This window comes from Haliaeetus albicilla, chromosome 1 (assembly GCF_947461875.1).
Source record: "Haliaeetus albicilla chromosome 1, bHalAlb1.1, whole genome shotgun sequence".
Lineage (NCBI taxonomy): Eukaryota > Metazoa > Chordata > Aves > Accipitriformes > Accipitridae > Haliaeetus > Haliaeetus albicilla.
The window spans coordinates 49,225,767-49,252,025 of NC_091483.1; the positions used below are offsets into that span (position 1 = coordinate 49,225,767).

At 36.1% G+C, this 26,259-nt stretch overlaps 1 protein-coding gene and 1 long non-coding RNA gene across 5 annotated transcripts in view; one reads left to right on the plus strand and one right to left on the minus strand.

Annotated features, from left to right (window-relative positions):
- LOC138686354 (uncharacterized) overlaps window positions 1-26,259 on the plus strand; it is a 112,422-nt gene that overhangs the window by 7,815 nt on the left and 78,348 nt on the right. The gene's annotated exons all lie outside the window — the stretch shown is intronic.
- On the minus strand, window positions 1,037-25,057 carry PDLIM3 (PDZ and LIM domain 3). 3 transcript variants are annotated; one of them, XM_009927416.2, is made up of 8 exons: window positions 24,785-25,042; window positions 19,159-19,310; window positions 17,404-17,488; window positions 10,863-10,930; window positions 7,257-7,520; window positions 5,073-5,200; window positions 3,840-3,951; window positions 1,037-3,005 (listed from the first exon to the last, which is right to left on the minus strand). In XM_009927416.2, the coding sequence occupies exons 1-8, from the start codon at window positions 24,875-24,877 to the stop codon at window positions 2,816-2,818; spliced, it is 1,092 nt and encodes a 363-aa protein (XP_009925718.1). In that variant the 5' UTR covers window positions 24,878-25,042; the 3' UTR covers window positions 1,037-2,815. The 3 variants fall into 3 exon arrangements, with proteins under 3 accessions (XP_009925718.1, XP_009925719.1, XP_069644831.1); XM_009927417.2 differs by lacking the exons at window positions 7,257-7,520; window positions 10,863-10,930 and adding an exon at window positions 11,362-11,549 and having other exon boundaries at window positions 24,785-25,057; XM_069788730.1 differs by lacking the exon at window positions 7,257-7,520.

The window sequence follows — 26,259 nt, forward strand, 5'->3', positions numbered from 1 at the left end:
AGGATTACAGTTTCATGTAAGTTTTTAACATCTCCCAGAACAGCCCTGCTGTTTATGCAACAGTAGCACAGCTGAGAAAAGCTTTTCACACCTGTTGATCAACATCTGAAGAGTCAAGATAACAAGCATGTGAAGTCACACTTCCTATCTTTCTCTCCATCTAAAAATAATCGCTATGGCTCTCTTTGGCTTGTAATAAATATATAAAAAAGCCTGGACACAGTTGAGAAGCATAGTAGCATTAAGCTATCATGATTCACTGGCTATGCCATTCTTAAGCCAGAAGATAAAGTGGATAGTTCTTTAGCTGGACAGTTTGTAAAGGATTTGTGCCAGGAACCACTGACACCCTACTGAGATAAAGAATTGAGCCTTGAGCATGTGATGGAGAGAATTACTGTATCTTTCTCTCACATTTAAATCTCTATATTCAATTCCTCCAAACTGAAGGGACTGGAGGATAAGATTTCCTTTTTTTCTCTTCTGTCAGGATCAAGGATTTTAGAATCTGCATTAATTAAAAATCTTTGTTTCCTTTATGTTATATCAGCATAAAGATTTTCACATAGGTCAGTACTTGCAATTAGATAGGCTTACCTTCTAATTCTATCAAAGTCATGTCCAACCTCAAACCTCTCAAAATAGCACTGTGTGATGATGCAGTGCCACTGAACTTTCCCCAAAGTTTTAGTATCAGGTCATGTTCTATGACTTTCTTTTAACCTAACCATTCTTGTATCTACATTTCCGAGAGTTTCCCCACATTTACAATTGGTATGTTTGGCCTGTTAAACAGAGAGCAGTTTTGGGTCTTCAGTTTTGAAAGCATATGATCTCATTCAGTTTTAGAAAGCTAGTTTTGCCCAGATTATATACTCAAATGCCTATTACAAAAATTGTGTTTCATTCTTGCCAGTGGTTTAATAAATCCGAAGCATACTCTTCTGTCAGGCTGAAAATGCCAAACTTCTGTTATTGTCCAGTCGCTTGACACACTTTCTCTTTTTTCATACCAGTTGAAAAGAAATACAGAATCTTTATCGTATGTAGTAGATTTATTTTTACCTTCAGTTACTCCACAAAGAAATTAACATTAAGCAAATATTTTAAAACACCGATGACATTTTAGGTTTGTAAAATAGACATTATGTGCACTCTCACTTTCAAAAGGATTTTCAGATTTATTTTTGGGGCTTTAACAGTGGAATAATATAAATGCTACACATAGCCTCCATGATACATGAGGAGCAGAATTATGTTTTGTGCCCAAAAATAATTCAGGAGCTAACCTTTAAAAGGGTGCAACACTTTTTTATGTCTGCTTTTGATATGCAGACATAAATTATAAATGCAGTGACACACACATTTTAAAAACATTTAAATTCTGAAATAATACTTTAAGACATTTTGAAAAGTCTTTGAATATGTGGACATGGTATTTCAAGCTTTGGGACTCATCTGAATTTTTAAAAGATATGTAAAGTATGTACAAATTCTTATTTTGATCCCATATTCTTCTTACACTTTAAGCTTTTAATATACTTTTCCCATTCTGCAATATAAGATTGTTTGCCACTGATTTGTTAATTTCTGCTGGTCTTGTAGACTTGATACAAATTTTGTAGATTTTTCTACTTTAAAGTGGGTTCAAAATACCCCAATAAATCATTTATGAATTGTGTTGATATTTTTTGAAAATGCTAAGGTTCAGTTTATCAGTCAGGTGTATATGTAGCTAGCACCTACCTGAAAGCAATGTAGCCCTTAAAAAGTTTCAGAAATTGATTTAAAAACTGTATTCTTTCAGCCTTTTTTTTTTCCTTAGGACTTCACCAGGCTTTTTATAAAAGATCTTTCCTTTGCATATTTTAATTAGCATCTATTTTTAAAGTTGTCAAAGTTTTAATTTACCAGCAATAAAGATATTATGATGATATTTCCCCAGTGTTTCTATTATGAAGTTGAAAGATGGAGATGCAAAAAACCCGTACCATTTTATGCAAAAAGGTTTTTAATTTTACTTTCATTCTTAATTTGCAGTGAATTCCTATTAGTGGTTGTTTTTCCAAAAAACAATGTGTGTGTGTGCTTGCCTCAGAACAATTTTCTGCTAAGTGATGTGAAAGCTGATTTCACCACAAACCATTAAAACAACATAGAACTTGTGTTTTGCTTCTTATTAAACAGTCTTTATTATTCTAGCCATTTTATTGTATGACTTGGTATTTATTCCTTATCACAGTTGCTGAATCAGAAAATTAAGTCAATATAACCCCAAATTCAAAGCAAAGTAAGCAAAATCTATTTTTGGCATACATTAATGGTAGTTGAAAAATAGGTGGTGGAAGCAGACATGAACAACTGCTTGTTTTGTAGTATCCATGTAAAATAGCTGCTTTTCTAATGATCTGTCAATTTTCTACGTTTGTTAGGGCCCAGCCTGTAACACTGATGGCTTTGTTGTTTGCACAGGTACTTAATTTATGTTAAAAATATCTTGATTACAGCACTTATGTATATGCTGTAATAATAATGTAATACCTCCGCTGTTTCACTTTTTTTATTCCAGTACATGTCTTTTAGTTTATACTTAATTGAGTTATATTGGCAACTTCAAAGATAATATTTTAGCAGAATTTTAGTGGTATAATGTTACTGCTGGCTAATAGGGACTTCCACCTTCCTCAGAATCCCACAAGAAAAAGTTTAAAAGCTGCTACTTTGGAATCAGGCGGAAGTCCTGACACTTGTACTGCAGTTCTAAGCTGTTAATGGCTTTTTGTGTGCATGCATATATTTGTGTGTTAACGTAAGACTAGCATTTTGGGTAAACGGTAACTGCTTCATATCCCTCTGGTGGCCTCATGCGAGCTCGTGCATGAGCTTCACAGTATAGTTGGCCCTCCACAAAGAAGTAGCCTTTTTGTTTCAGGTTGAGATTGCAGTCAGAGCACACAAAACATTCTGGGTGCCGGTATTTATCACGTGCCTTCACCACTGTTCCTCTATGGGGAAACAATGAAAAGAAAAAACCAATTAATTCATATGAATTTAAAGTGAGAAGAAACTACAGTATGACACAAAGTAAGTTCTAGGTATTTATCTTAAGGCTCTTAGGTTGTTCATCTGGTGGTTTTGCCAACTACTATATAATTTAAGGTTGGAAGCTGAGTTTGAGTAAGTGACATAAAATGACATAGAGGTGATCACATGGTTCAATAGTTCGTTGGAAAACCAGAGTTTGAAGAAACATGTTAGTTTGGTTACAACACAGAAAGTACAGTCTAACCTATCAAAATGGTGACAAAATGAGTTTAAAAAACACATTTCTTTTCCTCACTGACTGTGTTCTCTGAGCTCATCATTATCTGTGTTCTCTGCTGAAGTTAGTGATGTCATTCAGATAGAAATGTGGTAGTTCTGAAATAGGCCAAAGAGAGCTTTCTGGATACTCCCACTGGGTTGGGAGAAGGATGCTTTACAGTACCAAGAAACTTTTGAGAATTCACAGCTTGAGACAATGCAGCACAGGTAAGTGCTGGTTTCGTTATGTATGTGTTAATGATTGACTTGCAAAAGGTCCTGGGAAATCTTAATTAAAGCCTTGATGGTAGATCATCAAAACTGAAATCATCTGTATCAAAAGTGGCTAAGGTATAGGTTAATAATTTGGCATTTAGAACAATGTGTTTTTATATCTCCATTCTCTAGAAGCATTTCTCTACTGATGCAGGCGGAGACCAAGACCATCACTTGGAAAGCATTCCTGTAGTCTGCAGTGGTGTTTGAGGACATGTGCTTGAACTAGAGATTTCTAAAACTAAAAAGAAACAACTTACACAATCCCATTCCCACACTTGTCACACAGTGGCACTTTCTGGACACCAGGCATGGCAGTAGGTATCTTTGTCACAGGTGCTTTCACACTTCTTGTACCCGTGGGGCGTCCATCTGAGAAACAAAACAATCCTGTTATGTACAGGCTGATATAAAAGCATCTGATGCAGTTAAATAATTTTCCTGTGAATACACTTCTGGATGTATTTACAGGCTTTCACTTATATCACCAAACAGTGAAGTTTCTCTATACAAGTTTAGTGGCCGGATTCCACCTCTTTGGAATTGGGAAAAATATTGTGTAGCTGTAGCCAAAAAGCAAGTACAAAAGTTATTACATATATTGCGCTCTGTCTTGTAGACATCATCTAATTCTCTGATAGGAGGTCTTGGGTATAGCAGGAGAGGGAGGAGGGTTTGGCTTTAACAAGCAACTTAACATAGTCAAGACCTATTGTTAGAAAGCTGCTTATTTATATAACTAACCCTACAACAAATTCAGAAAGATTAGTAACATGATATGAATACAAAATTATAGCAAAATACAAGAAAAAGCCAAGCAAAATACCACAATGATATAGATATCTATATACACAATTAGATGTATTTATCCCTTCTCTGGTAACTATTGAGATATAAAAATTAAAATTTTAAATATTTACCTTTTAGGTTAATTTTGGTTGTATTTTATTCTTTACACTTACTGTAAATATAACAAACTTGCAGCCTTTAGTAATGTTATTTTCATAACTTCTTCATTTGAAGGAAATATGACTGTAAATTATATTGTTCTCTTCAATTTTTATTTAGAATGAAGAGGTGATGGGTGAAACTTATTTTAGGAGTTGTTTTAAATTTCTCTTTTCCTGGATGTGGAAGAGAGTGTTTTCTTTCTGGTGTCATGAGTATATGCAGCTTGTCCCCAAAGTTCACTTGCATAAAACTTTTTATCATTCAAGTTAAAGTCAACTTTGTACGTTAACAATCTTAAAATCTGAGAAGAGATTCTGAAAACTGTGATTAACACCCCCATTTTATTCACACAGGAGATTGCTAGCTATAAAAGCAAAGGGGACAAATATTAGGAGACTAGTGTGCTATCTATAAGATTCAGAATGACTTGGGCTTTCAGAAATTCTTACAGCTCTGATCTCTCATATTTTCTTCTCAGATTCCCCCTTCCCACAAACAATTAAAAATGCTTTGAACAGGTAGAATATGTCATTATTAACCACCTTCCTCGGAGACTAAATTCTGGAGCACCTTAAAGGAGCCAGACTGGCGAGGTTGACTGGGCTCCTCCTGGTTGGCATGCAGCATCTTGTACACGTCAGACTGAGGCACTGAGTTGGGAGTTGGGTCACTGTATCACAGGGAGGAAGAGCAGATAAAGCAGTTTAACAAACATAACTTTAAAGCAATAGCTCTACCAGGCATAGAATATGATTCAGGAAACAAACATAAAGACAATGTGTTTCTACAACTGCTGAAAGACTCTTTCTTCCAGGTAGCATTGCTTTATATAGCCTCTTCTTGATCTAAAAAGTGTGAGAATATTTCATGGTATTTTAAACTGTGCTGAATATTTTAAATTGATTGTGATAACTAACATCCTAAGTAGTTGAGAGGAAGAGTAGATGACTGTATGCACTGGCAGGAACTAGGCTGAATGTGTGGCATCTGTAAATTTCAAACTGCTACTGGGACTAATTAGAAAGGTCCAAATTTACTTCAGTGAAGTCTGTTATCTCACTGATATACACATAAGTGTCCAGTTTAAATTTTGTGTTACAACTGGCCTCCTACTGTCTGTTAAACTTTAGTTGCTTATTTCCAGTGGAAACTTACCTAATTCCACAAGGAACTGGACTGGGTTTTGCTTTACATGGTTTGGTTTGTTTCACAGGGTAGCATCTAAGCTGTCAAATGGCTCTGTAAAAGCAGCGACACTTGGGCAGTGACCCCTGTTGTTTGTGTTAATTGTTTGCATCTTCATCAATCAATAGATTTCTCTGAGCCACCTTTAAGCTGGTGAAGAAACTACCACTGCCTTGTCACAAGCTTTTAATGAATTGAAGAAGCTTATTTACAATTCTCACCAATGGCTACTTAAACCCTTGATTCTCTCCTCTTTACTAAAATATTTCTGAACATGAAACAAGTATAATACAATTATATACAGAAAGCAAAAAAACAGACACAAAGGAGTGAGATAACACTTCTAAATGCATACATAGTGAAAACCAATCCCACAACAAAAGACATTTCAAACCTCTGTAGAGAGTCAGTTCTCAAACTGGGAATGCCACAGGCATTTGTGAAATCTGATTACTCTGGACTTAATCCACAATTTCAGAATAAAGAAAAAGCAAATTTTTAAAAATTGTTCTTAATTGTTGTGATTGAGGATAAATATTCATGCAGTAGAGTAACATCACTCTGCAAAAACTTCATGAACTACAGTTTTCTTTTCATCAGATAGGGTGAAGTTAATACTTCTATATAAATATGATTTTTATAGTTAGTAACAACCCAATTCTGCAAGGTGCTGAAGAAGGCTCATTGGTGCCAGTGATTATTGCTTATTTAAAATATTAGTAATTAGCTTTAGTTTACACCATACATATTATGAATTAACTTAAGTACTGTTGTAAACCAGAAAAATAAGTTACCATTATGCAAAACTAAAGATAAAGCAATGTGAATGATGAATTGTTCCTTGAAAAAAATGAATAGTGCTTTAAAACTTTTTATTGTATAATCATCGTTATCCAGATACATAAGGTTCCCACCTGCCTTTTAGTCATTGCAATGGCTAAAATTCATAAGTCAGAGATAGATTAGTAGGCCTATGAAGTCAGTTCTGGCTCTTTTTGGACAAGAGCTAGTCGTACTGAATGAGTCATCCTGAATGGGAGTTAAATATCTAGAACACTATGAACATCTACAAGATTTCCTAAACTTTGTAACCTGAATTTCGACAGTTGAAATAAATTTGAGTTACTAATAGTAAATTATTAATTATTAATAAGAATAAGTGATTAAATGGTTATTAAATAAATAATAATTATAATAATAAATAGTTTTTAATTTTGGAGGGAATCAGAATCTTGATTCGGAGTGGTCAGTCAGCTAATAGTCCAGGTAGTATCATCAGTTTTTATTTATTAGCTACAAATACAAGATTATGTCCTATGAAATATTTATTTGTAAATTCTTAAAGACTCCTTTAATGCTTTGGGTTAAAAGTCATAAATTACTAGTATTTTAAAGAAAATATGGAATGGCTTTAAATGACAGGTTCTCTCTAACCCTTTTACCCATTTTCAGAGAAACAGTGTGATATTATTAAAGCTCATGATTTTTGGTATATTCTAAACTTGTATATTCATAAATATTAAAGATACTGCTCTAATTACCTTATTACAGGTGTTTCCCCCAGAGCTGTAGAAACTTGGCCTTGCAGTGTTTCCATGATATTGTCATCTGAGTACAACTGCATAGGTGTGTTAAACTGAGCGTGTACAATCTTGACACCGGGAAGCTCCATTTCCAAGGGAATGTTAGGGGCCATCTTTGACACTGCTTTCAGCTCGGTGGGGCAGATAGAGCTAACCGTGCTAATTGAAGAGGGGGTACTGCGTCCGCTGCCACAGTCAATCCCCGAAGGAGTGCTGCATCCACTGTGTTAATAGCCAGATTACAGAAGAGTGTGCAATGTGTATCAGATTATAGAGAATAAAGACAAAAGTACAGGAATATGGTGATGTTAACAGGGCTGAAAAGAGTAAATAGAACAGATACAGAAAAGCAAAAGTATAGAAAGTAGAGAAAAGCAAAAGTATGCGTATTCACTGAAAAGTATTTTCCTGTAAAAAGTATCAATGCCAGTTATAAAGCAGTCCTTAAAACTCTGGCATGCATTTTCTTTAAATATAGTAAAACCTCTTTGATAGATTGAATAATTCAGAACATAATATTACTTTACATTTTCAATGCTAGATTTTATTGAGGATTAATTAAGCCTCCCTAAAATTCTTTGTTCTAGGTGAGTAACTCTTAACATTTACAAAAGGGTAGCATACAAAGGTTATGTGAGTTGTCCATGTCAGTGACAGAAAAAACACCTGCAGTACTGGAATCCTAGTCGCATCATTCCAGTCCTGTACCTCACAACCATCTCGGTCCACAGTTGAAGAGACTACTATAAAGTAGTGTAAAATAATGGGTGTCACAGTTCTTAGATTTCTTAAATTCTACAATAAGATACTTATTAAAAAAAAGAAATACATTGTTAAACTAATTTTAAAAGATTAATATCTGTTGAACATTTCAAAGAAGAAAAGATACTAAACCAGCCAGGCTTACTTTTGCATTTCCAAGTTACAGTGTTTCCAGTAGAATGTAAAGTGGTCCTTCACAAGAGCAATGGATATGTATTCAGAGAATTAATTTTACTGCTTTTGAAGTAGATTTTACATATAATTTATATATAATAAAAAAGATGTACATTTTTTTAGAAATATTAATGTTGCTTGATGTTACTGAAGTAAAGTTACTGCACACCAATTTAACATCTCTGGAAAAGGATTAGTAAAACAATGTGAACATTAAGCCCAAAGTCTTTTTCAGTGTCACTATTTTTAATACTTCAGTCTTTTCTCCATGGCACCTCAGAGGCTTTCTTTGTTACGGGATATTTCTTTGTTGTTGCTATGTAACAGCACATAACCCAGGCTTTCCACAGTCATTGGTTACCATTTACGTGATATTCAGAGCTATCAGAGAAATGCTTAATCTCTTTCATTCAACCTGCATATCAGGGTTGTGGTTAGTTCTTTCCAAGCTGAATGATTCTGTGCAAACCTGGAAGAATACTCTGTTTCCTGGTCTCATAGTTCAGTACTCTGCCCAGTAGCTACTTTTGGGTGGAGAAGATGACCCACAATTCTCCCTTTGATTCAGAGGTGAATTTGTGTAGGACCACTTTCTCAAAAATATAAAGGGAAATATATACTCTGCCATCAAAGACATGTCAAAAGAAAGCTAATTCCAGAAATGGTAGGCAAGCCTCAAAGCAAAAGTACAGTTCTGCATCATCGCCTAGCATGAGCCAGCCAAAAAATTCACACGGGGGCAACTTATAAATTTACAGTCTTTTCTTCTAGGAGAATCAAGACCACCTTTAGATTCTGCAGTAGAGTAAGTTTTGTCAGTGCTGATAGTGTTAGTAAATGGAAAGTAGCAGGAAAAGGCTAGAAAAAGCATGACTCTTGCTAGGAGCAGCCAAAGTAATGTTAAAACAGAATAAACTATAAATAAAGTATAAATAAAATATAATTATACATTAAATGTAATTTCCAGGTAGTTTTGCCAGAGTAATAGTCCAAACTTGTGGCTAATGCCCAATCTGTTAGCTCAAACCCACGGTCCATAATCAGTTCTTCTTTTAGTCAAAGTCCTCAGCTGTCTGTCCTAAAGGGATATTTACAGTCAAGGTTGCAGTTTGGTTTTTGCTGTGTTTAGCAGAGGGTAAATATCCAGCCAGACTGACAAAAATGTAGCAGACAGTGTGACAACCAAGGTTTTGTTGATGTAACACCCAGTGTCAGAGATTCTGCAGTTTGTAAACACAGACTTCTCCAGTGCTAGAACACCTGACAGACCTTGCCCAACTAAAGTTCTGAAACTTGTCACATCGCTGTCAGGTTAATTTTTGCAGGTTTTTTTCCCCATCTGACATGCTGGAAAATGGCCATTTACTTCAATATTTTCATAGAAAATATTGTGTAACTCAGGCTTTTGAACTAGGAGATAAGGCTCTTGATACGCTCATTTGAATCTCCCATCAATCTGATTAGGTACCTGTCAATGGTACCTAGTAGTCCAAAAGCCAGTTTAGGCACAGTATGTAAGTGCTGCCTATGGTTAGAGGCCATGCATGTTTGCTAAGGACTGTTTTGTCATTTATCCTATATCAGCATCAGACTGCAAGGAGAGATGGGCACCTTTTCTCCACTGTGGTGGCGTTCTGCATTGGTAGTTCTTGTTCACAGAAGGATGGGACTCCATCCATCTTCTACAGTCTCCTATTTATCACTCAGGTGGTTGAAAAATTTAACACATCTCAAAACTGATAATCCATATGAGATTGTCCTTTGTACACAGGAATCAATTATCATCCTGTTTTTCTGGTCTAGTTTGTCACACTTAAATAAGTACAATCGGAACGCAGGCATTTTGAACTTTCAGAAGGAAATGCAGGACACTAAGTCCACTGGTAAAAAGTGCTACTGCTAGAAAGGATAAAGGGTAACATTAGAATGTATTGCATCACTCACGCGCTTTTGAGCTTCCTTGCACTTTTAGCCACACAGTTTGCATTGTTTTTTCCTCTCTGTATTTAATAATGTAAATAATAGTAAGTGAGACATTTCATCCCCAGTTATGATGGAGGAATATTACACTAAAGTGAGGGATGTAAATATATTAGCTTTTCTGCATTTGGGAGCTTTACACCTCTGTGGCATCAGATAGTTCTCCTATTTTAGCTCTGCATTAGGTTGCCTTCTGAATAGAGGTCTGCTGAAAAGCAAACTTAAAATCTCTGAATGGCCTAGATGATAACTTATATAACTAGCTATCTTTTATTTAGCAAGTTAACAAATTACATGTATTTCCATTTGGACAGAAGAATTTTGAAGTGCCATAGATTTATAAGTATACAATATCTGGTGCTACGCTGTAAACTGAATCAGGTTCATGAATACAGTTACTTCAGACTCTTATCAGTGTAACTGAGATGGGAGTGTGGACCTGCTTTCTTTTGGAAATAGAAATTTGAATTTCAAGCCTGATCTCTGCAAGTCAACCTTTTTTTTTTTTAATTTATTTCAGTGTTAGGCTATATACTACTATGAGTAAATTTCAAATGCATCAGTATGTTTTATTAATGTGAATGGTGAGTATCCATTAAAAAATAACATCATGCATCCAAATCCAGCACAGCACTCCGAGTTTATAACCTGCTTCGGCCTGAGACTATGAAAGGTTTGGGCCGAATATTATGCTTGTGTTCAAAGTAGTTCATATCCTGTAAAATAAAAGAGGGTTAAAATAACTTTCTTTGGCCTACAAATGCTTATTTCTAGTTAAAAAGTAGCTAACAAAGTTTTAAAATTGTAACTGTGTTTAGTTTGTACATTCCTGGTACTCAAAATACAATCACATTAGTGTTCAGAAACATTCAGAGTAAAGTGCAGTTGTAAGAGAGAAGGATGATGGTAGGTAGTGTTGCAGCCCAACATAGAGGGCAAATTTTAGTTACCTGCAGCATTGCTACTACAGAGCTGAATGGAGAGTTTTCTATGTTGGAAAAAATTGCTTCATTTATCACCATTTTTTTGGATAATCAACTCCTGATTATCAGAAAAAACAGCAAGAGCTGGACTTTTAAATTGAAAACAGGACAGATAGTGATATACCATGAATGGCCACATATTATAAGTAAATACCAGTACTCACTTTTGCGATGAGTTAGGAATGAGACCCCTCAGTTGTCCATGAAGTGCATCTTGAATATTGCCAGATGAATACAGCCCAATTGGAGAATTATAGGAGGAGCTCACTACCTGTCTTTTGTCATCAATATTTGCTGCTGCAACAAAAGGCTGGGCCCTTCTGTTGTGAGCTGTACCAATAGGCTTGAATTCCTGTACATGATAGGCAGACAAAATACACAAAGCTACAATGCACACCAAAGCTAGTAATGAGTAAAACTGACAACATCAGTATTGTTAATCTCTGCATGTTTTACTTTTGTGACTTTGTTATTTTTGAACTGGTGCAAGCATGCTATATTTTTCCATGAATTTTCTATATGCTACTTAAGCCATACACATTCAGAGACTAGTATTTTCCTGCTTCAGGGCAAACAGAAGGCATTCCATGTTTGTAAATAGTGTGCAACTTTAAGAAGAAATAGGAGGGATGAATATTATAGTAATCTGTTGTATTGTTCTCTAGATTTTGCACTGTTAGCATCTTCTTTTAGAAACATTCCATGTATAGTTAGCTTCATTGCTTTGCTTTAGTGCTAATCTCTGCCTTTGCATTTTTGTCACATGCTGATGGAGGTACTCACAAAAATGTGAAGATTTTATTGTAAATGTCTTGCCTAGAAAGCACATAATTTTTAACACTTCTTTTATGGAAATAGTCTTGAATGTACATCAGATCAAGGACATTCTTCTGAATTTATTCCATACTTTGAAGCATACCTGTGCATCAAAAATTGTGGTGCTGTATAATTTAAAGATAATGTGAAATCATCATAAATATGTAAAACCCAGAAATGGGTAAATTGGAAATCATTCTGCCTATGTTTGTTTATTTCTGGAATACGATTTTGTTTATCGTTGGCCCAGATGATTGCCTCCAGTTGTAGAATTCATAGGGATAAGATCTGGAAACAAAATCTCTGATGACCTTTTAGATAACTTAAAATGTTCTTCTGTAGTGATTGGCCAGGAACAATAAAGACTGTTGACTGTGTGAAAGATGAATTATTTGTGTTGTGCATATTTAATACAGTCTCCTTTGAGTCCCGGTCAGCTCAGGTCCGGTCCATCCCTAACCCAGAGAAATACGGACTTTGGAAAAAATAATGTTGTCATCTGCTGAGGTTTTTTTTTTTTCCCTTCTGTGCTCATGGGTGAAGAATGTTTGCTGCTGTAGTCCATCACCTTGTCCTGATGTCCTGCAGCGCTCTTTGGAGACAGTGCTGTGAGAGCACTTGAACTTCCATCCGTATGGAATAAAAAGCTCTTGTTCCTAACAAATAGGTTTCTACAATTTGAATTGGTCTCTTCTTTAGAGACTGGAACTTGCAATGTTAAAATAGCACAGGACATAAATACTTCAATTTTCATAGAAATCTTTGCCAGTTCTCTGATTTGGCTTTGTTTTTGAGTGTGATGGTGTACTAGAAATACACCTGCAATACTATACTTATGTTGCTATCCCACTGTGTCATATGACCTAGAGACAGTGTAAGTTCTGATAGAGATTTATTTCAAATTGTCAAAGCTTGTATCTTAGGTACAGGAGCCTTCGGCTTAATCACTGTGTACAGTATATGCTGTCTGGTATTTGCTATCACATATTTTTTAATGGTGGCACACCCAACATCTTCAACTTTAAAATTACTCAGGTGCAGTTGTGGTCTTTCACTTATGTGTTGCATGCTACACAAACCAGTCTCCTTGTTCCACTAAATAAAACTGTAAACAAAGTGTTTTGTTTAATGCAGAAATGCCTTTTTAAGATTACCTTAGCCTTTAAGAATGCTAGAAAAATTTCCAGTTAGAACAAGTACAACATATTACAAAAAAAAAAAAAGATATTTGAATGCTAAAATCCACAGACTAAATCAAGATAAGAAGAGCAGATTAGATAAGCACGGACACATTTTTGACATCTCTAGATTTTTGTTAATTCCCCAGAACATTACTTCCTTTCTCAGACAGCATCAAGTCTCTGTTCAAAGTTTTGGTGAATAATTTTTAAAAATTATGAAAACCTGAATGTGAATTGGCCCTTTGTTTTAATTTAAAACAACAGTTTCAGAAATATATTTAGGAACAGACCTAAAGAAAAGTCATGGATATATAGAATGTGCAACCAGAAAATGCAAACAGTAAAAAGCAGTTTTATTAAATAAAAATGTTTAGCAGCATTGCACTGTAAGAGGCTACTGAAAGCAGCAATCAGATAAACAAGCACAAAGATTTTGCTTGCAGTTCCTTGTTTCTGTCTGATAGAACTGGGTTGCAGTTAACAAAAAGTATTAGTAAATGGAAATAATCTACTAGTGTTTAGGATCATGTCTACTTGATAAATGATATTAATGTCAAAGTATTTAAAATTTATTTAAATCCACGTATGATACAAAACGAACAAAACCAACCATGAACATTGTAATTTCATCCCCTTTTTTTATTTCTTGTTGACAAATGAACAGCACAGAAGACATATGGCACCATAATAGCATGTTTACAATGTAACAGTTGTGAAACAAGTATTTGCAGTTAGTTAGACTTAAATTCTGTTTTCTTTTTAACTCATCTATTCATATGAAATATCAGTGACAGAACATACAGCAGCAAAAATAGTCCAGCTCTTGTGTTTATTGGATCTCACTGAATCTGTGAAAAGTCCTCCTTTAGTTCAAAAGCTAAATGAGAACTGGAGGTTGTTGAAATTCCTAATCAGGAATATTTGAGAATTACAGCATTTAATTTCTTAATTTTTTTCCAGCTGACTGATATCCTTTTTGCAGGGCTAACTACACTTTTGCATTGATACAGGTATTGGGAATAGAATGAATGTAGCCCCTAAAATCTGTAGAAGTGCATCCAGCACGGACCATATGATGGCATTCCTTGGGGATAATTGCTATGACAGTACACAGATGTTTACATTTTGGAGGTATCATGTGACTAAAATCTTTATCTCTGAATGCTGTTATGGAAGAGGGGGTAGGTCCTCAAAATTAGACTATCACAATTATAGTGTTTCAAAACTTGATTAGAAGTGGTAATAGACTATAAACTCACTTTTTAGAATAGTGGGTTGGGTTTTTTTTTTAGATTTTTATACTTATCTATGTGTACAGTATATTTCTGTCTCCCAAGAATGTATAATGTCTTTCATGGCCAAAAGCCTAGTCACACTGAACAAAATATTCAGGCAAAGATAGAAGCAAAAAAGAAAAGCCCAAATAAAAACAATTCAAGAAATTCTGGTAATGGAAAGAAATTCATTTTAGATAAGGTTAAAGAGATTGTAACAGAAAAAATTTACAGGTCATAGTATTGTTTTACACTGACAAGGATTTTAAAAATAATTTTTAAGATACAGTTTGCCATTTATATTGTTTTATTTTCTCTTCCTAATTATATTCTTTGGGAACTTTATGTTCTAAATTGCTTTTATACAGAATATGATGTGATTGTATTAGTAATACTTCAAGTAGTCTATTATTTCCTATTATTTATCCATCATGCTATAGGTTGCTCCCGACTAACGAAATTAGGTGGCTGGTTTTTATGTGGGGTTGTGTAGCTTTCAAGAGTGGCTCTCAGTCAGCCACTTACTGCTCTAAGTTATTTACTAGAATTGTTGCCTCAGTTTCCTCTTCCCAGAGGAAAAAGCAGTGAGAGCTTTCATTGTGCTGTGACAATTGCCTATACCAATCTCCAAAGGACTCTTTGGGGATGCTCAGCCTAAATGCAAAAGTTTGCTACGCTGTAAAGGTCCCTTGTTCCATCGCTGCAGGTAGGCACAGTATTTAGTTGTTTATCAGTTTTCACATAACCATCTCCAAGCATCTGTAGAATAATTTTCATTCCTTGAAGCTAAAGTAAGCATTCTCTGGCCAAATATTTGGCCAAATTGCTGAACAATTTAAAATATGTTATACTTTCATTTATAACTATCTTTTATTAGCTTGCAAATAGAAACTAGATACTAAGAAGATTGTGTAAGTCTTCATCTATTATTGTTATTTACTTGGCTTATAATGTATTTTAAATTATTGACTTACACTTGTGAAACTTTCTTAGTGAACTTTAAAATGTCTTTCTGGCAAGAGTGAAAAAAATCTGACTACATTTATAACATCTATGACCTTTTGAATAATTTTAATTATTATATAAATGGAGGAAATGCTTTTTATAGAACTCGGTGATCTTCCATTTCTGCACACCAGTTAATGTATACAATACTTTTGGATAAAAGGGTTTTACATTATATTGCTTTTGGATTTCTCTCCGTTTGTCTGGGCTTCAATGCCTTTATTTATTGTTGGACTCCAGCAAACTCTAATATGACCTAAACAGCACAGGTTATAGTTGTGCAATAATTTGTCATCTGAGGTTAAAGAAACTTTGATGTTGTACTGTTTTCACTACTGGTATACACACTGCTGAGTCTCGTGTGTTGTGACTCAATATGCAGTAAAATTTAATTTAAAATTACAGCAATTGTTGGAAAAAAGGCTATATTTTTTTTCCACAGGGAGATCAGGGTAATGGATGTTCTTGGATGGAAGAATTTAATCTAAAATGTAAATCATCCTTAGAATGGTTTAGCATATTTGTTTATATGCATTGCTACTTTTCTGGGGCCTACTATTTATTAAATATACTCAGTAGTCCTGATTTTCCTAGGAAGGAAAGAGAGAGAGGTACTGAAATGAAGAGGTGGGCTGTTTAACCTAGGAGAAACAGTTTTTCTGATTGCCCAATGGAGACTGCTTTTAATAGTCTGCCAAATAGCACTTAATGAAATCTTGTGATTTATTTTTAAGTAACTATCCTTTTTAGGAATGCAGCTTTCATGCAAAGGGATTACTCTCCTGTCATACACGCCTACATGGTTTTCTCTGTAGCTTTTTTAGTGAATTTGTTTCATTGCTGTTTATTTTATGTGTATCCTAGCTATTCCACAAAAATATGCATTTAAAATGTTTTTTTTTCTTCACTATGCTATCTCCTACTGCTGAAGAGGTTATGTTATTTCTGATTAAGTTTGCTGTATCACTTAATGCAAGTTTTTAGATTGGAAGGGAGAGAACTGGAACACTGAAATGCCATATTTATGTTTGGGAATGTCTCCATGAAAACAGAATTCATGGAAGTATTTATTGCCTAGGATTTATTTAAATGGAATCTGCACTTACATTTTGTCTAGGATAGCACAGAATAAATACTTTGACATACTTGCTTTGATCCTGGCCTTCCAGGATCAGCAGAATGCTCTTCCCTCCCCCCTCTTGAGAGAACAGCAAACGTTCATGTAGGTTAAAGAGGAACGACAAAAGAATAAAGCACTAGTTGTAGACAGTAGCTAGCTAATTAACTATATACAATACGGACACTTCAGCTCATAGGATTTAAATTGATTGGATTCGCTTTGGTCATATACAAGGATCAAGACTTTGCTGGTCAGAAGTAGTGAATGGTTTGATTATTGATCAGTATATGGGTTTTGTACAAATTTGTAACTTTTAGGTTCTGTGGTGTAGTATAAAAATGTATGGAAGTAAAGAGATGCAGCATTAATGGATCTCTCTATTTAACTGACTGTTACATCAAAATAACTTTTGTGATATGATGAGTGCATTGCTTTGGTACTTGACATTTATTCCTGACTGAAGAACTTCCTTGTATGATGAAGAATCTCTAAAGCAACTTAAACTCTATTGGCATAAAATGAGTTATTTTCTTTCCATAATAAAGCTATGGTGGTATGTACAGTTTCAAAGAAAAATGAGAATGCGTTGTCACTTGTTAATGTTTTGTTTCAGTTACAGCTGAAAAATAAAAAAAATCCAGTCAGATAAAAAGATGTTCATACATATCATAATTGTGATGGTTTGTATTAGCTTAAACTGGCAGATAATGGATGAAGTGCGATTCAAAATATTTTAATGACCACAAGGGAGATCATTTAAAGTGTAAAAAGGTGAATGGAAATGGTTAGGTAAGTTTCAACAAGTCATACCTGTGGTTCAGCTTCCAAATTTATCTTGAAGGGATGTGCTTTGCCATCTTCTGAAACTTGTGGGGACCATAATTTAGTTCCTGCCCTAGAAGGAAAGAAAGGCAGAATTTAAATAACTTGAATTCCTATAGAGTTGTATATGTTCCTGTAAAATATAATGCAGCTTGAAAATTTTCAGTTTGTTCTATGCTTTTAAAATGTTTTAACAGAAAAGTACTTTAACCATATATAATGTGTACTATATGTAAACAATATATAAAAATGTGTTTACTTTTTAAAAAACTATGTATACTATGAACAATGGAAAATAATTTGTTACTAGTTACCACATGCAAAGGGAAAGGGAAATTAATGCCTTTCTGACCTGAGCTGATGAAATTTTTACAGTTTTGGGTTTTTTAATGGTTGATAGAATGAATGTTGGGTCCTCAGAATATTTTGCACAAATAAGTGAATATCTTAGTAGTAATCCTAAACCAGAACAACATCAATTTCTTTTTTATGACCACAATATCCATGCAAAGTCTGCTTTTCAGTGTAGGAGGAATGCAATCTAGGTATGCAAAGTATATGTGCAATTGATTCTTTCAGTCACTTAGGCAGAGATCACGTGCAAATATCAGTTACAATTTTGTCTTCATCGACAAAGTGAAATTTGGCAGCTAATTTTCAAATAGTGTAATATTAATGTTAAACATTAATCTAGGAGTGCTTGTTATATAAATACAAGTATTTAGCATTTTAAAAATATGCATGTATTTCATAGGCACAATTACACTTATCATATTTTGAAAATTGCTTCCTAAGAGAGCTGCTGAATGGCGTATACCAATCTGTAACAGAACCTAGAATTAACTGTAGGAATTTTTAATGGTGGTGTGTGCTCTAGTAATTTGACAATGCTCCTTTCAAAAAAACCCCAACCTTCTGTATTTGGAAAGAAATATTGTGGTCAGCTGTAATAAAGTGCTGTGCCTCCTTGAGAGCCTCAGGTGAATCAGAGCTGTCTGATTCCTGGAGGCAGCTGAGAGGGTGTGCTAGGTGATTCTGATTAAAGGCTGAGCAAACTCTGTTGGGAGATGTGAAGATGGAGGTTGTTTCTGTTGCTGGCTTTAGTTGGGCAAAATGAACACAAAAAGTTTCTGAACTCCTGCAGTTTAGGTAAGAGAGGGGTTTTTAGTTTTTTTGAGATAATATTGCTTTGAGAATCCTGTATTTGGTATAATACATTGTGACCAAAGAGGTTGGCTTTAAACCCCCTCCTTTGTTACCCCTTATGAAAGTCTGATGTGATGTTGCTTTCCTTAACTGGGAGGATATACTCACAGCTTTGTCTGTGATTGGGAGCAGGAGGCAATGATAAGCACCTGTGGCTGAGGGAGTGTTAGAGCAGAGAAGTAACTGAACAAGTGACAGCTAGGTGAGTGTTTCATTCTTTCCCAATAATATGAAGAACTGCTTATTTACAGAGAGCAAACGTAGGACTTGTGGAGTCAGCAGGGACAGTATAGGGGTACAGTTCACAGCTCAATAAATGTGGTGAGTAGCCTGAGGGGAGTCATCTTGTGCCCATGAAGAAGTGTTCTGGGGAGTCTTGTGTGATCTGGAGTTGGTGAGGTAGGTCTGGGTGCTTGTTTTTTAAAGGATTTATGAAATTCTTAAAATTATTTTAAATAGTTACACTATATAATAGTTGTACTGTATAATTGGTTGGGTAGTATCTTCTTTCACAAGTAAGTGGACATGTACACATACCTCTCTATTTTCAAAGAAAGCTGATGTACAGCTGCTTTAATTCTCTCTTGGGCATCGTTATGTGTCATGTTCTCTGTGCCTAGACCATCAATAGCTACAATAACATCACCGGGGCACAGGTTGGCAGCTGAAGCCTTGCTTCCAGGTGTAATCTGAAAAAACAAAATTTAACTGCTTAAGCACCACATGTACCTGAAAATTGATAGAGAAAATAAACTTCACCATGCTTCCCTATTTCTTATGGGGTTGGGGAGGGAGTGGGCCTGTAAACAACTATATGCTGGCTAACAAAAAAAGTTCTTAGTTTTGCCAGACCCTCTGTAGTTCCATTGTCAGATCACCACATAAATGCTTTATTCATCATAACTTCAAATCAGATGGAAACTATCTTCACACTTCTGCATTAAGTAGTTTCCACTCTGATTTCTGTAGTTACTGTAACTTGTCTTTGAATCTTCCGTCTCAACTGCCATTGTGTAATTTGCTTGAAAAGAAACAGTTAAGTTTTTCCCTTGCAACTCCAGGCAACAGCAGAAGAGTAGAACTGCTAAGAAATTGTGCTACTTAATGTTCATGTGCGTGATGTGCCATTGATTGGCTGATACAGAAAGCCACTTGTGGTCTTACCACATTTAAGGACAAATATAGCAGTTAGTGTGTTTCTGCTAGCCTGGTCTCTCATGTTGTGTTGCTAAGTAATCAGAAATATGCTAATAATACTGAAATGACATTTTTCTCTTTATTCTTGTCTAATCCAGACCCTGAACTCCTTGAAGTGCTTAGCTTTAAGTTGCATTGCATGTGAATAACAAGGGCCCTGATCTTTCAAGGTGATCTGTGTGGCAGAATTCATACCTCACAGAAATGTACCACTGTCAGTGACATTCACAGAACTAGCTCAAAGCTTATCTTTCTCTGCTTGCTTTTTTTTGTGTCTTGTTGGTAATCTTCTACATCATGGTTCAAATAATTTAAATGCAATACAATTCTGTTTTAAAATAACTATTGCAGAGAGGCCGTGACCTTAGATATTACTAAAGCTTGTTCTAGAATTGCAGGCCTTTTTTTCGCAAACAGGTGACTTGTCATACCACCACACCATTTAAAGAGGTCTTTGGTCACTGAGTGGGATTGAGGTCCCTTAGGTGTGTATTGCCATTTTAGGTGACCTTTGATAACCAAGACAGCAACATGAAATTGATGGATGTAGCACATAAGCTTCTGGAATTCAGCTCTTCTGAAACAGCAGAACAAAGGGGACAGGTTGATTCATCTAAAATAACACTAGCTGCTTTTTTTAAGTAAATGAATCCCAGTGTGGGGACAAAAGTGTCAATATATTCTTATTTACAAGAGCAGTTCTCTGATCTGTGCCATGTATGAAGTAAAAAAGCTATTGGAGATATTTTTTTGTCACCATGGGTTTGGCTACAGCCAAAGCAAGTGCTATCTCAATTATTAGAAGTAATTAAGTGTTATGGGGGACTGGAAAACATGCTATGGAGGTGTTCAACTCTGGTGTTTTCCAGTTTTTCAGCAGAGGCTTTTACCCCCTCACCCTCCAAAAGAATGGACTCGTGTAGTGTGTGCTTAACAAAGTCTTAAGGTGCCTGAATAATCTGTTTGAGTATGAAGCGAGGAAGTTGCTCATAAATTCTAAGTCCGAAGTCTCCAAAACACTCTGTTTCTCAAACTTCAACAGCTGTTAGTGTAAATGAACTACACTGAGACCACTTACATTACTGTAATTAGGCAGGGGCAGAGGTATGATCATGCTTCTCCCTTTAACCTGGAACGGCTCCTGACTTTGCCTAGCATGTTGTAGATGTGTGGAATGACAAACTGCAGCAGGATTCCTAGTGTTCGAGTGTGACTGTTGATGCTCTAATACCCAAAATGGGCAAACCCAGCCATTCTTGGTTCCCTCCAAGAATAACCTTGCTTGAATAACCCTTATATAGGTTACTCGGTAGATTATGCTTTTTACATGTCACAACAAAATCCTCTGCTTTATCTGTGGCATACTGCAGCGATGTACTGACGTAATGATTCTGCCTTACAAAGTAGCATATCTGTCTAGCATGGTATGTTCCCCTGCAGCTGTGCTGCTGGTAGGACCTAACCCATTCTGTGTTGCTGGTAGTAATGCACAATCCCTTGGATTTTCTTAGCATATTGTTACCAGCTGCAGCGGTACCACTATATGGTTCAATGGGGTTACCATTGTTTGGTGGGAGCAAGGAGGGAAAGGGCCAGGAGTCTGTATTTCCTATTCCTTAGCTGAACTGATTATTGCCAGGCTTCTGGGATGTGTCTGTTGGGCCTTAACACCTTGATGGGGGTGCTGAGCTCTACCTGCCCCGGCCTTCTGGGGTGCAGAACTACCTGCCCTTTCCCTCATCTGCTCTTCCTGGGCTTGATGGAAAGAGCTGGAGATCTGCTGCTAGGATAGGGTAGGAGGAACGTGGCTGGGTGCCAGCTCTTCTCTCTTAATATTTCAGGGGGGAAATCTTGACTGTTGCTTATGGGCAAGAGAGGCAGACAGACAAAAGTACTGCAGCCTACGTTTTATAGAAAGGGACCAGGTTGTGCGTTGCAAGATTACACCACATTGTGGGTATAATACTGATGTTGTGGGTACCTCAGTAATGTAAGTAATACTGTTTCTTAAGGAACTTAGTGACACATTAAATGTGTATTGTGAACACTTAGCATCGTATTATGACTGTAGTGTTTGTTGCTTGCTCACTCTGGCTTCATGAGGTAGATTCTGTGGTGCTTTGAGAAAATTTTTGCCTTTCTCTTCAGGACGTGTCTGTATGGTACACCTGTTGCTCCTGTATCCTAGGTATCTCAGATTTGGATAAATACAAGGATATATGTTGAGCATTCAGATGTTGTCAGAGACCAGATAACTATTTAACCACATGAGGGGCACTGTCTCCTATGAAAACTTTGAAGAAAACCTCTCTGCATTTGTTAATAGACTTATGAAGCTCATCATGGCACACCTTCATAAACATTTCAGGTTCTGTGTTTTCTAAAGAGAGTTATGAATGTCTGCAGAGTGGCTAGATATAAAATTGAGTTAATATAAATACTTGCATTGTGACCTGTAAAGGTTTATATTAAAATAGAACTTAAATCTAGAGTTGATAATATTTCACCCTTCCCTCCAAACTCTACAAGTTTCAATTGTTCCTGTAATGCTTTATTCAATATGACTTAAATTCCAGGATTGCATTCCTCTAAATGCTTAACCCAAAAGGTTATCTTCTGGTCAGAATAAACTGAATTATTCAGTTTCATTAAGACTAGGTTTTTGATCAGTTTAACTGATGTAATTTCTTTGTATCTATGTAAAGTTCCAAGGATTTCAAGACATTTTTTCATTATTTCTAGTTAATTCGTTGTTTCTGACCCTAATAGAATCTGAGTATGTCTATTTTTAGTCCCCTCCTGTTCTTCCTACTTTCCCAGTGATTATGATCTGTGGGTTTTGCATTTGCTTGAAACGGTCAAAACAACAGAACAAATCGCAGATGGGTTTTGGAGATGACATCTGTTCTTTAGACAGGTGGATGATGATGTCTTAAGTTGTCTGTCTCTCTTGACAAGTCCTGGTAAAAGCTTTCTCTTGTTGAACAAGGACTGTAGCCAACCAAACTCAACACCTATCCAATTATTTTATTCAAAACGTGTTTAATTTCTAGTTATTGTTTTAATGGCTAATAATTTTTTTCTTGTCAGGACAGTTAAGCCAAATGTGAACGGGCTGCTGGTGATACCTTTTACAAAAGGAACACCTAGGCCCCCAAAAGCAAGGCATATGGATCTTGCAAAATATTCACTACTACTTAAGGAGTACTGCATGAATACTTATGTAGGGACTCTTCTAAATGTATGCTTTGGCAACAAAAATATTAAACAAATCTACTATTAATATTCTTGAATGTGAGCTAAGGAAACTTAAACATGCCATTTTTCCCTATAGATACTACATTTCAAGCAGAACTATGAAATAAGATTTTGAGCATTTCTGTAATATACTAGAAAGCAATGGCTTATGTCTTGTGAGGCATTTGCTAGGTATGAGTCAATTGCAAACTAATTCATTCTTTAGAAAGTTACATTTATAGTAACGTCCTTTGTTATTGCAGTTTTAAACTTCATTGCACTTAATCTAAACACAAAGAAAATACAAACCAGACACCGCTAAAATATTTTTCATTAGAGATAATGGAAACTTTTTCTTTTGAAGGCCCATAAAAGGCAATGAAGGCCCCAAAACATACAGAGATTTTTTTTTTCTTTTTAATTCAATGTTTTTGTCTCCTGTTTCTCCAAAGGCTTTGCTGTGTCCTATGAATATTTGTTATGAAGCTACATACAGTCAAATAATAGCATTCTGGTTTACTTCTGTTTAAAATAAGTAAAATATTTTATGCTTATATGAATCTGGAATAAGTGATTAAATGAAACCAATTTTTACTAGTATAATATGTGAAAGGTTGGTCCTTAAATTTTCTGCAGCCTCTTGTTTAGAAGCATGTTTACTGCAAGGCTTCACCAGTGGTATCATCCTTCAAGGCTCTTGACGTTTGTTTAATACCAGGCATAGTGTATATATTGAGTCATAGTGCAGGGCTTTTTAAAAAAAAAAAAAAAAGGCATTGGTGGTTTGGAGGCTCATGGAACACACACTCAATGTGTCTGAGGTTCTGAAAAGCAGCAACAATATAGGGAGAACTAATTCTAGTCTGATGTGCACTGAACACAATTTTCAAAACATACCAATTATCAAAATACGTATCCTGCCTTTTGAGTAGATCTATGTCTGTAAATGCAGAGCAGCAGACAGTGTTTTATATGCTCCATTCATTGAGTAACTGGTTCCTTAAATAACTTGCAGTTAACAGCTCAAGATCCATGAAAAAAGGAAGGCTTGGATTCTTGCCCTTTATTAGGGGGGTAAGGTAAATAGGCTCTTTCTAAATATGGCAGAAAACACCAAAGAACTATCTTCTTCGTATTCAGGATTGGGTAACTTTCTAATAATTCACTGACTGAACATTCATGAAAGTGAGAACCTTTACATATGTAAAAAAAGGCGCTGTTGCCTTTGCTGGCAATGATCAGGACTTGATTTAATTAAATAAGAGTCCGATTAATCTTGTAAAGTTGGCACAGAGTTTGCAAAGCAGAAACTTCCAGACGTGAGGAGCTGCTGCCAAGCAGTCTTCTCCCCCAGCGATCACAGAGGCTGGTCGTGCAAATGATAAAAGTGGGGTCTGGCCTTTAGTAGGCTCGAAAGTAATTTTCTCATCTGAATGCCTGGGGAAATCACGACAAAGATTTTCTGCAGCCAAGGCACTTGGATTTAATTTTTGAGGCATAAGTAGAAATGCTGTTAAGGTATTTTAGACCGATGAAACGATCCCAGAAACATGTCACGCAAAACTTGTAACAACTGTTAGCATTCAGCTGGCTCTCCTCAGAACTAGCAGCTACTTGCTAATCTACTCACAGCTTCATCTGCATCTCTGAACTCCAGAAAAGTAAAGGGCAAAAATCTGCAACAACTTAAAAATGTAATAAATAGAAAGGAAACGGAAAGAATACATACCCTGGTTATGATTAAGGGTTGGTTAAAATCTATTCCTCCCGAGAGCCTGAATCCCCAGGGTGCCGGTCCTTGGAGAACAACATTTTGTGGCATTGTGGACGTTTTTTTTTTTTCCTTGGTTACTGTCCTTTTTTCCTTAGGTCTGTGTGAGGAGCCAAGCTGTCGGAGGAAGGGTGCTGTCAGCAGAGCACCTGCCGGACGGGGCAGCCGACCCTACACACCTCCTAGGAACTTTTACTTGTCCCACAGCTGCGGGCACTGCACTTATCCCTGCTTTTTGGGTGACGTCAGCCAGTCCCTCGGCTTCCCCACCCACAGAGGGGAGTATCGGACTCGGACAAATAAAGCCTGAATGCTGGAAAGTTTACAACAAATACTTCAGCTTTATCTGCTGCTGCAGCGTCCCCTCAGCCTGACAATCAGTAAGCTTCAGGATGCAGTGTCCTTCTGGTTTCTTAAAGCAACCCTGTTGCTCATTTGATATGATGCTGATTGCATTGCTGGTGCTTTTTCCAGCAATGCACTGCATTGCTCTTGACTTTGTACACAATTCTGTTTCATGTAAACAGAAATACCGATAGGGAGATCCCCCCCTCCCCCCTGCCTTTACATCTTGTCTTATTTGCAGTGTAATAGTTTATTGCACCAAAAAGTCCTCCCAGCTCCCTTCAGCTGAGTTTTTCAGCTACAGTCACTTGAGACCATGGCATGCATCAACTCTAATGCCTTGAAAAATCTGGACTGATGTCATGCATATTTCTCATACTGAGGAAGAGAAGTGCAGCATTAGTTGATGATGTCTCTTCTCCCTGTAGAAATCTTAGCTGTTTTTAAGGTAGTTGCAGATACCTTCTGTAGGTTGTTGGTGTTATTGAATAAATACTTTGTGTTCCTTTTGGTTTTCTTGCATCAGCTTGATTAGCTTTATTTGGACTTCTGCATCCCTTACATTTTGTTCAGAAAGAGATAGAGAATTTTGCAGTGATGGTGTACATGTTCACTCACTTTCTTATCATGATGTTACAGATTTCTCTTTATATGTGATATTAGCAAAGTTAATATGGGCGTGGGTAATGTCCTTTAAGCATCTCTTTGCCCAAAGTTTGGCCTGTTCTAGGACAGTATCTACAGCTCTCATCAGACAGTGTGGTGTGTTGTGTGTGGGGTTTTTTGGGGTTTTTGTCTGTTTTGTTTTTTTTTTTTTCTTCTCTCCCTAAATGAGTCAACAGCAAGTCAGTGAGAGCTTGGAAAGAATAAAAACTGATGAGGATATATATTTTGGTGTAACAACAGTGCCTGTAACTTTTCTAGCTTTGAGGAAAGTTTCTGGTTGGTGTTTGTGTTGTGGTTTTGCTGGGGGTGTTTTGTGGGCTTATTTTTGTTTTGGTAGGGTTTTTTTTTGTTTGTTTCACTTTTTTTGTTCCTTATGGTAGAGGATTTACCCACTTTTGTTCACTCTGTGCGCTTTCCTTTCT

Excerpts from the sequence above, each read along its gene's own strand:
- PDLIM3 (XM_009927416.2), bottom strand. The coding sequence starts at position 24,877 with ATGCCACAAAATGTTGTTCTCCAAGGACCGGCACCCTGGGGATTCAGG. Across the intron at positions 17,489-19,158 it reads CTTTCTTTGAAAATAGAGAG|GGCAGGAACTAAATTATGGT; the intron begins GTATGTGTACAT and ends CTTTCCTTCTAG. Across the intron at positions 3,006-3,839 it reads AAGTGTGGGAATGGGATTGT|AGGAACAGTGGTGAAGGCAC; the intron begins GTAAGTTGTTTC and ends GTTTCCCCATAG.